Genomic DNA, 14,154 nt, shown 5'->3' with positions numbered 1-14,154 from the left:
AGACCCTGGGTCCACCGGTCGAAACGCACATAGTTCCAGGGTTAAGTTCCTCTGGTCAAAAAAAGCCTTTAGTTTCATCTGAAGGGAAAGAAACAGGCTGTCACAGAATGTGTCCACTAGAGGGAGCCGGCTAGTTGTCAAAGAAGAAAAAGCTTCTTCATCTGTCCGTGTGAACGACTCTTTTTGGGAAGTGAAGGACAGAAAGCACAAAAAAGAAGCACATGATGGGGACAAAATCCTGATATTGAGAGTATATATTTATAAAAAATAGAATTTACAATCATTTGAACATTCAGCTCTTTCTTTTCCGTGTTAAAGCTAACGTTGTTCTGAGAAAAGAAGGTGGAGGAGCTCTTCAGGAAGGGGGAAGACCACGACGGACGTGCTGCTCTGCACAGACGACAACGCCTGCAGGTATCTGAGGTGGAAAGCCACAGGTGAGAGTCCTGATGCTGCCTCCTGTAGAGCTCGAGACGCCTTCACCTCTCCTTCAGCCACGATCATCTGAGAGAGAGAGAGAGAGAGAGAGAGGGAGAGAGAGAGAGAGAGAGAGAGAGAGAGAGAGAGAGAGAGAGAGAGAGGGAGAGAGAGGAGAGAGAGAGAGAGAGAGAGAGAGAGAGAGAGAGAGAGAGAGAGAGAGAGAGAGAGAGAGAGAGTCACACGTTATCTTCAGACTCTTTCCAAACAGAGCAGGCCTAGACTGTACTCAATGTTCTATTATTAACAAAGACCCAACATCAAGACCGGATCAGATCCAGTCCCATCTTACAGACAGGACTCAGTCTGATCTCATCTTAGCTGGAGTCTGGCACGTCCACAGCAGCGACTCAGAGGAACCTACGGGACAAGGGAGCTCAGGGACTCCAGAAAGGTCTATGGTTAGTAACTTTAACTTTGCGTTCAGGTACCTTGGCCCGAGCCTTCCTGGCAGCCTCAGCCTCTGAAGCCATGCAGCGCTGCAGAGTGACAGGCAGCGCCAGGTCTTTAAGCTCCACCCGCTCCACCTCGACACCCCACAGCCTGGTCGCAGCGTGCAGCGCCCCCTGCAGGACGGAGCAGGTAATGAAGGGTTTCAGTTTAGAATAATTACACCTTAAAGCGAACGCCTCTGAGACCTCTGACTGACCTCCATCCTCCTCGCGATGCTCGTCCTCTGAGTCAGTACGTCCGTCAGAGTGTGTGTGCCCAGTGTGGCCCTCAGCGTCGTCTGGGCAAGTGTGTGTGTGGCCTGGTAGCCATTTTGAACACGCGTCACCCAGAGAGAGGGGTCCACCACCCGATAAAACACGACAGCATCCACCTTTAATGGCACCCCGTCTGCAGTCAGCGCCTGTGGATCACTTCAGGACTTTAACATGACACACAGGACATGATAAGAACAGGAAGTGTGTGTGGTGCTGGTTCACTCATGACAGGGGACTGCTGCTGACCTCTTGTGGCTGGATGTTGAAGGAAACAGTCCGCAGATCGACTCTCTGGATGACGTCCAGCCAGGGGATGAACCAGAACAGACCTGCAAGAGAACAGAGCTTCAGAGGAACCCGGTCTGAGGTTTCTTAAAGCTTCCTTCCATATCAAGAACATGTTACTTCAGACGTCTTTATAGAGGACATCTTTCGAATCCAAACTGAAACCATCACATGACTATTAAGATGAACTTTTAATGTTTTAACACATCCATGCTCCTTCTTTAAATACAGCAGAGACATAAACATCTCAGAGAATAAAACTGGGATTGAAAGAGCTGGCCTGGGAAACAGGATGCAGAATTAAAGCTTGCTTTTTCTTTTTTAATGTATTTATTAATGTGTATGTTTTTTTGTATTATTATTATTTGTTTATTTATTTATTTCTTTAATTCAGTGAATTATATTTATCTTATCTATTTATTTTTGAGCTTCTACCGCCGTAAATAAAAACTACATCCATCATTATTTTGCAGAAAATTTAATTAAATTAATATTCTGCATAAAACAAAAAAACCCATAGATAATGCATTACATTGTATTATACTAAACATCACATTTTTAAAATAAATAACTAATAAATTATTTCTAAACAGAACCATTTGTTAAAAATGTTTAATTGAATAAAATATGTTTCATTTTCTTTCCTTCATTTATGAAATCATTAATTTTATTTAATTAATTAATGAATTAAATTTCTTTCTTTATGCATTTATTTTTCTACATCTCTCACCTTAAATGACAACATCCTTTTTTATTTTGCAGAATAAGTAATGAAATTAATATTCTGCATTAAAATAAAATACATAGATAATGCATGGTATTTAATTTAATTAATCTGGACATTTTCAAGATAGATTTAACATTTTTTCAAGATTTTTAATTTAATAAAATATGTTTTAATTTAATTTATTTTATTATTTATCTAATTATTATTTTCTATCTTCTGGCTTATATGACAATTACATTCAACATTATTTTGCAAAAAAAAAATGAAATTAATATTCAGCATAAAACAAAATATTTTATTGTATAATTTATCTTTTTTTTTTAAATAAATAACAAATAAATTATTGATAAATACAACACATATTTTAAAATCTTCATTTAAACAAATAAGCCTATACTTTAATGCAAATAATATGATCCATACTGTAGGAATAAAAGTTTCCTACCAGGTCCTTTGGTTCCTCCTCTGACCACACGGCCCAGTCTGAAGATCACAGCCCTCTCATACTCCTGGATCACCTGCAGGACAGACACTCCATGGTTATCATGTTTATCTCACATTCTATCTTTTAAATGTTCTTACCACAAAATATATTTATCAATCAGAGTATTAAACATAATGAATATTTGATGTCTGGTGTTTCCAGATGACCTTAGCACACATCCAGGCTGTGAGGGGGAAGGTGAAGAGGATGAAGACCGCAGACAGCAGGGTCAGCACCGCCCCAAAGACCTCCATCACCCCGCCGCTCCTCCCTCCTGCATCTACCGAGCATCCAGGTAAACACAAACACAGCTTTAAATAAAGACACAGAGGATGTTACATGACATTAAATCAGACAGAACTGTCTCCAGGAGCTTAATCTTCTCACACACTGACCTTCACTGATGTGTTTACTGTTTTCAGGAAAACATTCTTCCTCACAGAAAACTCTGTTCGAGCCGGGCATGACTCTCAGCAGCTACACACACATTAAACACACATTACACACACTACACACACATTAAACACACACATTAAACATCACATGAAACTCTGATTAACCTCCTCCACGTGCTCACAGTCAGTCTGTGTGTTTGGGAGAGTTTTCTTGTTTATGGTCTCTCAGCTGCGAGCCGTGTTGTAGCTCCGCCCACACGTTACCAGGCAACAAGAGGAAGCCCCCGGCCGAAAAAAACGGAAGTACAACAATAAAAGCGCAAATTAGAAGTCACAAATCACGTTTTTAAATAAAGGCTGAGGGCGAAATGGGACATAACAAACAAGGATAATTTTTTTCTGTCTTTGTAGAATACTAATATTAAATCCTGAATTCTGAAATTAAGTCTGAGTTTAAAAATGTCCGAATTTTACATTTTTTAATTTTTTTAAATTAACATTTTATTGTTTTTCAGAACAGGGAACACACAGAGAGGAAAAAAAAAATACAGAAACTAAATATATTGTAGTATAAAAAGGAGTAATATGTAAGAGGATTAGGGCAACTGGAAAATAAAAATTAAGGTGCCATATTTAAAAAAAATCAGAAACTTTAATCCCTGAATTACACAAAATATATACTGCACATTCAATTTTCATTCTTCCAGTTGCCCTAATCCTCTCCCGTTTTAAGGCATCAACGAAAGAAAGACAAAAAATTTAAAAAAATAATAAAGTAACAAATATAATAATAATTTTTTGCACAAGGAAAGCACTGGGATTGGTGCATTGGGATTACTCACATAAGTTTATAAGAATTTTATGTATTTATTTATTTATTTAATTAACAGGCCCTAATAGCATTTAATAGTTTTTAGACATATTTCAACGTCATATTTTCTGTATATTTTTATTTAAGGTGCATGTCTGTACATTTTATTCTATTTATTAAAACAGTGTTTCTGCAGGACTTTGTAACAGCTCTTCTCTGCTGTTGTTGTGGTACTCCCTATGATTAGTCCTACCTCCACTCAGATATGCACAATCAGTCCTCTCTCTCTGTTTTCTGACTCAAAGTTACTCTGTTTTATTCTGAGACCAAACTCTCTCTTAGCAGTTTGACCTTTTTTGTGGTTTTGCAAGTGTCCTCTTTCTCTATCTTGAATCCTGTCTCCACAGTTTCACCCCTCTGCACGGCACACGTATTTATTAGACATCACACTCTACAGATTACTCATCTCTCTGCTGCTGCTTCATGTCCTGACTTTACAGGCTTCCACTGCTGCAAACAAACAGTGAATACTCTTCTGAATACTCCTGTCCTCTCTAGATGGTTTCTATTTCTGATATTAGCCTCTCTTGTCCTCTCACATTTTCTTACACACGCACACACACACACTTCCTGTGACTCTGTGGTTTTCTTCTGCTTCTGAGTAGTCTCACTCTGCAGAGATCCTCCACTTGTTGATCTCTGACCCATGTGTGATAGCCTTTTTCTTTTCCCCCTTCAGATTTCAGAGAAACAGCAACCAAACCCGGCTAACCAGCATCTGACTTGAGCCGGATTTACGGCTCCTGGATGAAATCTCTGGGGACAGATCTGTTCCTCTTCTTTGAAATGAAGCATCTGTGAGAAAGCAGAAGGAGTGAGGTGCGCTGGATGTCTCTGTGCACTGCAGCGTCTCCTCAGCATGGCAGCAGCTCTGCCGCCGTACTACCACGGAGCCATCAGCAAGAAGGAGTGTGAGGAGCTGCTGGGGAAGAAAAACAAGGATGGAGCCTACCTGATCCGAGACAGCGAGACCATCCAGGGAGCCATGTGTCTGTGTGTTTAGTGAGTACTGAAAGAAGCTGTACCTGTTCTGCTTTTTAAACTTTAGATGAGAGTGGATACTTTGCTTTAAATAAACAGATTCAGAATAAAACTCTGGCAAATAAATCTGTTTTTAAAGTTGCACAAATTAAAAACCTGAAATTAAAACACAATAAATATGATTTAACAGGAAACAACAAAATATAACATGACCAAAAAAAAAACTTTCTGCTTTATATTTAATGAAGTGTTTATTATTCTTTAAGACAAACCCCTCGTACGTGTCAACCACTCAACTTCAACCTGAGTCCGATTCTCATCATGTGTCCACAAAGGTCCAATTTTCAGTTTCTATCAGTATGCATGAATATATTTGTGTGAGGGATATTAATGGTGTCTGTGTTTATATCACACACACCTTTTCATCAGTTTTCTTAGACTATATTTGAATATAAGTTTCCTGTTTATTGATATTAAAAAGTTCTCATTTGAAAACCTGACGTTGATGGAAACTCTGCGGAAACTTGTGATTATGTTCGAGGAGCCGTGCACCAAATGAAAGATACATGTTCTTCTAGTTTAGATTAGAACAGCTGATTTGATTCAAAAAATGCATGACGGATTATCATCGTTGATCATCTCCATGCAGAGACCGCTCAGTGTTGATTTAGCTGCTTTTAAATGTGTAAACTTTGGTGCAGGCGAACGTGCTCGCTCGAGCTGAGTTAACCCTCTGAAAAAAAGAAAAGAAACTTTAGGTAATATTTATTTTATGTTTGAATCTTTTATTTTTTGGTTTTGGTTGCAACATTACATTATTTTTATTCTAGTTCATTTTCATTGTATTATTGTTTATATATATATATAATTCAGTGTTATTATAATATACATATTATTTATTAATATAATTATTTATTATTATTATTATTACTGTTTTTATATTATAATTATTATTTTAATATATTTATATTAATATTATGATTGATTATGGCTTATTGTTATTATTCATTTTGTATTATTATTTATTCTTATCAATATAAAAATATAATTTATTATTCTAATTCTAATTATATTTTTCATGAATATTATTATTTATTATGTATTCATATTATTGTTTTTATATTCTCATTATTTATTACTGTTTTAATATATTTTATTAATGTTATTATTTATTATTATAATTATCATTATTATTTATTATTTTTTATTCATATTCTTATTACTATTATTCATAATTATTTATTTTTCTATTTTAAATTTTTTTTTATATTTTGGGGCTTTTACTTCTTTATTTAACAATTTATCCAATTATTTAATTTAACCATCAGGCTGAATCCACACCCCATTATTTAATTTTTTCAATCATGTTCATTTACAATATTGTTACAAAGAATTGAGAGCCGGCCTGCAAACCTGAACCGCTGAAGCTGCACAGCGGACCATGTGGAAAAGCGAAGTTCTTTTAGTTCTTTGTAAAAGAAAAGAAGTGGTTTACCTTGTTTTTTTTTTCCATTAGCATATCGAGAATGTACCAAACCAAAAACCGCATACCAAAAGCTCTGAGCATCATGGCCACTGAACCCACGTTGGAGCTCCTGTATGAATGCTACTGTGGAGGATGCTTTATTAATAACTTATAGATTATCCCACATTAGTGTTCAACACCACAGCGACAATGACCTGTTTCTGGACAGAGAGACACCAACGATGAGCCGCGGGTTAAACATCGAGCAAGATAAAATCAGGTGTAACAGAGTTCAGTCAAGTTTACTCTGCAGAAACATGATAAATATAGAGTGAAGGGAGGTGTGACACTGTTCTGTCCTGTGTTTAACGTCTTTATTACATCCACCTCTCTTTATTAAGCTGCTTTTGTCTTTTAACATCCCACTCTGTTTCTTCTGGACCGTTCAATCATAAAACACAAATCTGAAGTTTTGTGTAGGTTTTTAGATCTCCAAAAAATATCCTCTGTGCTGTTTACAGATTCATAAGGCCAACAGAAGGTAACATTTTAGCCACAGTGTCAACAGGCAGGGGTGGACAGTGGAGTCCAGTTCCTGTGGATTTGATCTGGGTGTGAGTTCATGTAGTTCCTGAGAGTGATGGTTCCACTACAGAGTCATGTCTGTGTTTAATGCAGGGACTTCCACTACAGAGTCATGTCTGTTTTTAATGCAGTGACTTCCACTACAGAGTCATGTCTGTGTTTAATGCAGTGACTTCCACTACAGAGTCATGTCTGTGTTTTAATGCAGTGACTTCCACTACAGAGTCGTGTCTGTTTTTAATGCAGTGACTTCCACTACAGAGTCATGTCTGTGTTTAATGCAGTGACTTCCACTACAGAGTCATGTCTGTTTAATGCAGTGACTTCCACTACAGAGTCATGTCTGTTATTAATGCAGTGACTTCCACTACAGAGTCATGTCTGTTTAATGCAGTGACTTCCACTACAGAGTCATGTCTGTTTTTAATGCAGTGACTTCCACTACAGAGTCATGTCTGTTTAATGCAGTGACTTCCACTACAGAGTCATGTCTGTGTTTTAATGCAGTGACTTCCACTACAGAGTCATGTCTGTGTTTTAATGCAGTGACTTCCACTACAGAGTCGTGTCTGTTTTTAATGCAGTGACTTCCACTACAGAGTCATGTCTGTTTTTAATGCAGTGACTTCCACTACAGAGTCATGTCTGTTTTTAATGCAGTGACTTCCAATAGAGTCATGTCTGTGTTTAATGCAGTGACTTCCACTACAGAGTCATGTCTGTGTTTAATGCAGTGACTTCCACTACAGAGTCATGTCTGTGTTTAATGCAGTGACTTCCACTACAGAGTCATGTCTGTTTTTAATGCAGTGACTTCCACTACAGAGTCATGTCTGTTTTTAATGCAGTGACTTCCACTACAGAGTCATGTCTGTTTTTAATGCAGTGACTTCCACTACAGAGTCATGTCTGTTTATAATGCAGTGACTTCCACTACAGAGTCATGCCTGTTTTTAATGCAGTGACTTCCACTACAGAGACATGTCTGTTTTTAATACAGTGACTTCCACTACAGAGTCATGTCTGTGTTTAATGCAGTGACTTCCACTACAGAGTCATGTCTGTTTTTAATGCAGTGACTTCCACTACAGAGTCATGTCTGTGTTTAATGCAGTGACTTCCACTACAGAGTCATGTCTGTTTTTAATGCAGTGACTTCCACTACAGAGTCATGTCTGTCTTTAATGCAGTGACTTCCACTACAGAGTCATGTCTGTTTTTAATACAGTGACTTCCACTACAGAGTCATGTCTGTGTTTAATGCAGTGACTTCCACTACAGAGTCATGTCTGTGTTTAATGCAGTGACTTCCACTACAGAGTCATGTCTGTTTATAATGCAGTGACTTCCACTACAGAGTCATGCCTGTTTTTAATGCAGTGACTTCCACTACAGAGACATGTCTGTCTTTAATGCAGTGACTTCCACTACAGAGTCATGTCTGTTTTTAATGCAGTGACTTCCACTACAGAGTCATGTCTGTTTTTAATGCAGTGACTTCCACTACAGAGTCATGCCTGTTTTTAATGCAGTGACTTCCACTACAGAGACATGTCTGTTTTTAATACAGTGACTTCCACTACAGAGTCATGTCTGTGTTTAATGCAGTGACTTCCACTACAGAGTCATGTCTGTGTTTAATGCAGTGACTTCCACTACAGAGTCATGTCTGTTTTTAATGCAGTGACTTCCACTACAGAGCCATGTCTGTTTTTAATGCAGTGACTTCCACTACAGCTTGAATCTTTTAATGATGTTCCGTTCTGTAGACGATGAAATCCTCTAACTCTGAGGAACAGTCATGTGACTGACCTGTTGTCTGGTCATTAACCTCATTAATAAGGTGGTTTTTTTTACCATTACACAACGCACACAAATTTGACTTTACCGACTCATGACTCAAGTGTTGCACGAAAAGATATTTCAATAATAATGGAGCGTCTTAAAGAAGAATAAATGGACTATAATAGATGTGAAATATAACAATAGACTCATAAATAGAGGCATGTTTCTGCGTGGTCAGAATGCTGACACACGCTTCACCATCAGTGTTTGCGGTTTGATGAGGAAGCATGCTTCTGCATGAGAACGAACATGAGGTCGTTCTCAAGCAGCAGCTTATAAAACCGAATGTCTCTGAAGGGCCTCGAGTTAAAAACGTTTCTATAACTCACCTCTCTGTTGGTTTTTAAATGTTGTTGCATCCACAGCTCAATCAAAACATGTCTCTTTTGTGTCTTTGCAGTAAACACAAGGTGGTGTACACCTACAGACTGCTGCAGACGCACACTGGAAACTACACTCTCATGGTAAACACACACACACACACACACACACACACACACACAGTCATCACATGTTTATATCTCTCTGTTGCATGCATGTTGTATTTACCAAACAGAGCTTCCACACCTTACCTGCTAGCAGAGCGTCCACACTTTACCTGCTAGCAGAGCGTCCATACTTTACCTACTAGCAGAGCGTCCACACTTTACCTACTAGCAGAGCGTCCATACTTTACCTGCTAGCAGAGCGTCCATACTTTACCTGCCAGCAGAGCGTCCATACTTTACCTACTAGCAGAGCGTCCACACTTTACCTACTAGCAGAGCGTCCACACTTTACCTGCTAGCAGAGCGTCCATACTTTACCTACTAGCAGAGCGTCCACACTTTACCTACTAGCAGAGCGTCCATACTTTACCTGCTAGCAGAGCGTCCATACTTTACCTGCCAGCAGAGCGTCCATACTTTACCTGCCAGCAGAGCGTCCATACTTTACCTGCTAGCAGAGCGTCCATACTTTACCTGCTAGCAGAGCGTCCATACTTTACCTGCCAGCAGAGCGTCCATACTTTACCTGCTAGCAGAGCGTCCATACTTTACCTGCTAGCAGAGCGTCCTCACTTTAGGTTTTCCCCGCTGTAATCCCTGAATCCAGGATTCTCCTCCTCCTCTCCTCATCCATGTTGTCTTTCTGGTCCTCTGAAAACCTCTGACCTGTTGACTCCAGGTCTGGCTCCGCTCATCATGACTTTGGTTTGTTGTTGTAGTTAAGTGAAATACGATCTGGTGATAACACAGAGTGTTTTATTCTGAAAATTAACCGGATGTTCTCATTTTGTTTTGGTGAAACCTGACTTCCTGTCCCGCTCCATCTGCTCTGTTGAGTTTGATGCGTCGTGCTCCGGCATCCGGCAAAAATAGAAGTCTTGTGTATCTGATCTGGAGGACTCTGACCTGCTGGATCAGAGATGCAGCCAGAACACAAAGGAGCGGATCCAGTGGAAGTTAACACATTGACTAGAATGGAAACATATCAGATCAGAGACGGACCGGACGCAGATCTGGTGTAATTTGGCCGTAATTCTCAACCATCTGTTCATAGTGAAGCCAAATTCAGTCCTCCAGATACATCTGCAAAACAAAGACCATCATTTCTTGATTCCTTTGAGGAGCACACGTGCTTTTTGTTTCTGGTCAGTCTCAGTTTCGCTATAAATGAAAGGATGCACGGAGGTTTCAATCAAAGATATAAGCCTGAAATAGAAAGCGATTGTCTTGTGGTTTACTTTCAGTCAAAGGGTCTGAAGTTTGTAGAAATTATGTAAGTGTTGCAGACCTCCTCAGAGGGACTAAAATATGAACATAATAAGTACACCTGCACATTCTGATAAGTCTGTGTTTGTTGCTAAAGTCTGTTCCGTTGCCCCAGACTGAGTCTATGAATCAGATACCACAGATCAGAGCCTGTAGGTCGCTTTAAAGGACAATTTCACCCCACAATAATGGAAACTCAGCAGTTATCAGGGCTCCACCTCATCACAGGAAACTCCTCTGACGTCGCAGCGTTGTACCAGACAGACTCTATTACTAGGGAGAGCTTTTTTCCACTCCAGCACAAATGTTTTCGACTCTCTGGCCACCTCTCAGAGTGTTAGTGAACATGATGGAAAAACAGAAAGGTCACATGACAGTGGTTAAGGCTGCTGAAGAGTCACTTTGAGAGGGTTTGGATCTTCTTGTTTTTTTATCATGTTTTCCGCTTAAAGAAAATGTCCTCTGAGCTTCACATTTAATCTTTAATTATCTTGTTTCCTCTTCGGTCTAAACTCTATTTCTGTCGTTTTGTCCTCCTACACATTGTGGTGTTTCCATGCTGTCAGCATTTCCCCTTTTCTGCATGTTATTGTTAGATTGAGGCACTTTGTGGTTAAAAGGGAAGTGTGTGAGAAACCGGCCTTGAAGGTTGTTTTTTATGATTAATCAATCAATCTTTATTTGTAAAGCGCCAAATCACAACAAACGTTATCTCAAGATGCTTTTACAAACAGAGCAGGTCTAGACCACTCTATGTCAAATTATGAACAGAGACCCAACACCAAGACAGGGTAAGACTCAGTCTGACCCCACCTTAATCCATCATGGCAAGGAAAAACTTCCTTTAACAGGCAGAAACCTCCAGCAGGACCAGACTCATGTTAGACACACATCTGCTGAGACCATGTTGGAGAGAGGGATAGAGGGAGATGAAGAGAGAGAGAGAGATGATAGTGGGGAGACGGATAGTAGTAGTTGTAGCAGCTGGAGTCTGGCACGTCCACAGCAGCAGAGATCCAGAGGAACCTACGAAACAAGGGAGCTCAGGGACTCCAGAAAGGTCTAAGAAAAGAGAGAAGAGAGGGAGACCAGAAAAAAGAAAAAGAGGAGAATAAATGGTGAAGGAATGACAGAAGGAAAGAACAGGATAAGAAAAGGAGACATAAAGGATGAAGGAACATGGAAAGAACAAAGAGAGAAAGAAAGAAAGGAATGAAAGGAAAAATAAGTAAAAGAAAGAAAGGAAGGAAGAAAGAAGAAAAAAGAAGGGATGAAATAAAGAAAGCAAGGAGGAAGGAATGAAAGTAAGGAAGGAAATAAATGAAGGAAAGAAAGAAAGAAAGAAAGAAGGAGGGAGGAATGAAAGAAAGAAGGAAAAAGAAAGTTGGAAAGAAAGCAGGAAGGAAGGAAGGAAGGAAAGAGAAGGAATGAAAGAAAATGAAGGAAAGAAAATGAAGGAAAGAAAAAAAGAAAGAAAGAAGGAGGGAAAGCAGAAAAGAAGGAAGGAAAGAAAGAGAAGGAAAGAGAAGGAATGAAAGAAATGAAGGAAAGAAAGAAAGAAAGAAGGAGGGAGGAATGAAAGAAACAAGGAAAAAGAAAGTTGGAAAGAAAGCAGGAAGGAAGGAAGGAAGGAAAGAGAAGGAATGAAAGAAAATGAAGGAAAGAAAAAAAGAAAGAAAGAAGGAGCGAAAGCAGAAAGGAAGGAAGGAAGGAAAGAGAAGGAAAGAGAAGGAATGAAAGAAAGAAAGAAAGAAAGAAAGAAAGAAAGAGACCCAAAAAAGGAATCTACAGCAGAGATCCAGAGGAACCTACGAGACAAGGGAGCTCAGGGACTCCAGAAAGGTCTATGGTTAGTAACTTTAATGGGACAGGAAGAGTTAAAGTGAGAGACAGGCAGAGAGAGGAGAGAGAGATAGGATCATTAGGTGAGAGATTTTAGATCATGAGTCATTTTGAAAGGCAGACATAAACTTATTTTAGCTCCTCTAGTTTCAGACTTTGAGTGTGAGCGTTCTTTGTGGTCTCACACTTTTAAAAACTGTAAACTGTGTTTCTTCCTCATTTGAATGAAGTCAGTCTGATTATCTGCCACTTCAGCACTTCTTGGTTTTTACACCACCAGTGTGAACTAAATGGATGATATTTGAAGACACCAACATGAACTCCACAGAGATTCACATTTTTAATTTTTTACAACTTATAGAAAAATATTCCTGTCGAGCTACGTTACAGTAATCACATAATCAGTGCTGACTTCTCCCTCTGTTCTCGGGACCTTCCTCATTATCTGTATGATGCTGTCGTTCCCTCAGGCTTCAGGAGGTATGAAGGAGATCTTCTTTAAGACTTTGGACGAACTGGTCCGTCACTATAAGAGGAGGAACCAAGGTCTGGCCATACACCTGCGCTCCTCCCTCAAAAGGAAGACGACTCTGTTAATCCAGCCTCGACAAGCTCCTGAGCAGCCTGAGCCGCAGAGACGATGGAGACAGCAGAGGCCCATCCCCGAGGAGGACGGCGATCACGACTACGAGAGTACGTCAGACTCTGTTCTGTCTCTTATAATCTTTGTTGATCGGTGCTACATTTAACTTCTCCTTCTTCTTCCAGATGCTCCATCTTCAGAATACGTCGAAGTCTTGCCTGAAGAGTTCCAACAGTAAATCATGGAACACGTGAGGAGATGTTTAAAGGAATAAAGACTGAACTCTGGGAGGGACATGAGGACTGATGGACTAAAGAACAAGGCTTTTACCTGCTTTGATTATATTTCAACAACCTTTGGATGGATTGCCACGCCATTTCCCAGACTGCACTCTTTGTTATAGTTATACAGAAGCCCTTCTTGTAACTTAAACCCACATTTCAGTGATGCGTCACAGACGTAGACTGGGTATAAAATGGATGTAGTTTCCATGACGTCACCCGTCTGTTTCTGAAGCGCTGTTTTGAAGCCAATCGTGGGCGGCAGCCATATTGGAAAATGCTGAACTCAACTTAACTTTGTCCAAGCTAGTGTGAGGTAAAGAGGCGGGCCTTTTGCCTTTTCGCTAACAGCTACAGGGTGCTCACTTGTCAATCAAGTCAGTCATGCCCTTATTTGGGCAAAACTCATAATCTTAATATCTTCCGAACTGTCGCGTTATAAAAAAATTCACCCCCCGTTCAGTGTGCCGATAGAGAAATGAGCTCTTCAGACCTAAACTGTTTTTTGAACCAGGCTGTAAACATGTTTATTTCTGCTGTAAAGATCGTCTTCTTTGAATGGGTGTGTATGTGGCTTCCGGTGTTTCTGCAGCCAGCCTCTAGTGGATGCTCAATGAACTGCAGTTTTTAGCACTTCCGCGTTGGCTTCATATTTTGAGACCGGAGGTAGCTGTTTGGACAGAAACCATGGCTGTTTTCGAAACCGCCTATTATACTAGCAGTACGTACTGATTTGGCCAAAATTCAGTATGCAGTATGTGAACAAGAGCAAAATCTGCAGTAAGCCAAAACTTCTCGGATGTCGTACTGATTCGGGAAAATTTCTCAGTATGCATCGGACCAGTCTGCCTCCCGTACTGTTCCCACAATGC

The 14,154-nt window shown here is 39.7% G+C and overlaps 2 protein-coding genes across 4 annotated transcripts; one reads left to right on the top strand and one right to left on the bottom strand.

Annotated features, from left to right (window-relative positions):
* Positions 1–236: 236 nt before the first annotated feature.
* Positions 237–3,366, bottom strand: zgc:112408 (uncharacterized protein LOC550260 homolog). 3 transcript variants are annotated; one of them, XM_034706441.1, is made up of 8 exons: positions 3,241–3,366; positions 3,076–3,157; positions 2,848–2,960; positions 2,642–2,714; positions 1,431–1,513; positions 1,127–1,330; positions 909–1,043; positions 237–504 (listed from the first exon to the last, which is right to left on the bottom strand). In XM_034706441.1, exons 2-8 carry the CDS (start codon positions 3,143–3,145, stop codon positions 319–321), a joined length of 864 nt encoding a protein of 287 aa, XP_034562332.1. In that variant the 5' UTR covers positions 3,146–3,157; positions 3,241–3,366; the 3' UTR covers positions 237–318. The 3 variants fall into 3 exon arrangements, with proteins under 3 accessions (XP_034562332.1, XP_034562333.1, XP_034562331.1); XM_034706442.1 differs by having other exon boundaries at positions 3,258–3,363; XM_034706440.1 differs by having other exon boundaries at positions 3,076–3,330.
* Positions 3,367–4,508: 1,142 nt separating this feature from the next.
* Positions 4,509–13,578, top strand: si:ch73-264p11.1 (uncharacterized protein LOC100000923 homolog). Its single transcript, XM_034706747.1, has 4 exons — positions 4,509–4,948; positions 9,223–9,286; positions 12,889–13,111; positions 13,187–13,578. The coding sequence occupies exons 1-4, from the start codon at positions 4,806–4,808 to the stop codon at positions 13,237–13,239; spliced, it is 483 nt and encodes a 160-aa protein (XP_034562638.1). The 5' UTR covers positions 4,509–4,805; the 3' UTR covers positions 13,240–13,578.
* Positions 13,579–14,154: the final 576 nt, after the last annotated feature.

The sequence above is a fragment of the Notolabrus celidotus genome, chromosome 17, assembly GCF_009762535.1.
Source record: "Notolabrus celidotus isolate fNotCel1 chromosome 17, fNotCel1.pri, whole genome shotgun sequence".
In the NCBI taxonomy this organism is placed as follows: domain Eukaryota; kingdom Metazoa; phylum Chordata; class Actinopteri; order Labriformes; family Labridae; genus Notolabrus; species Notolabrus celidotus.
This window is presented reverse-complemented; position numbering and strand designations above follow the sequence as displayed.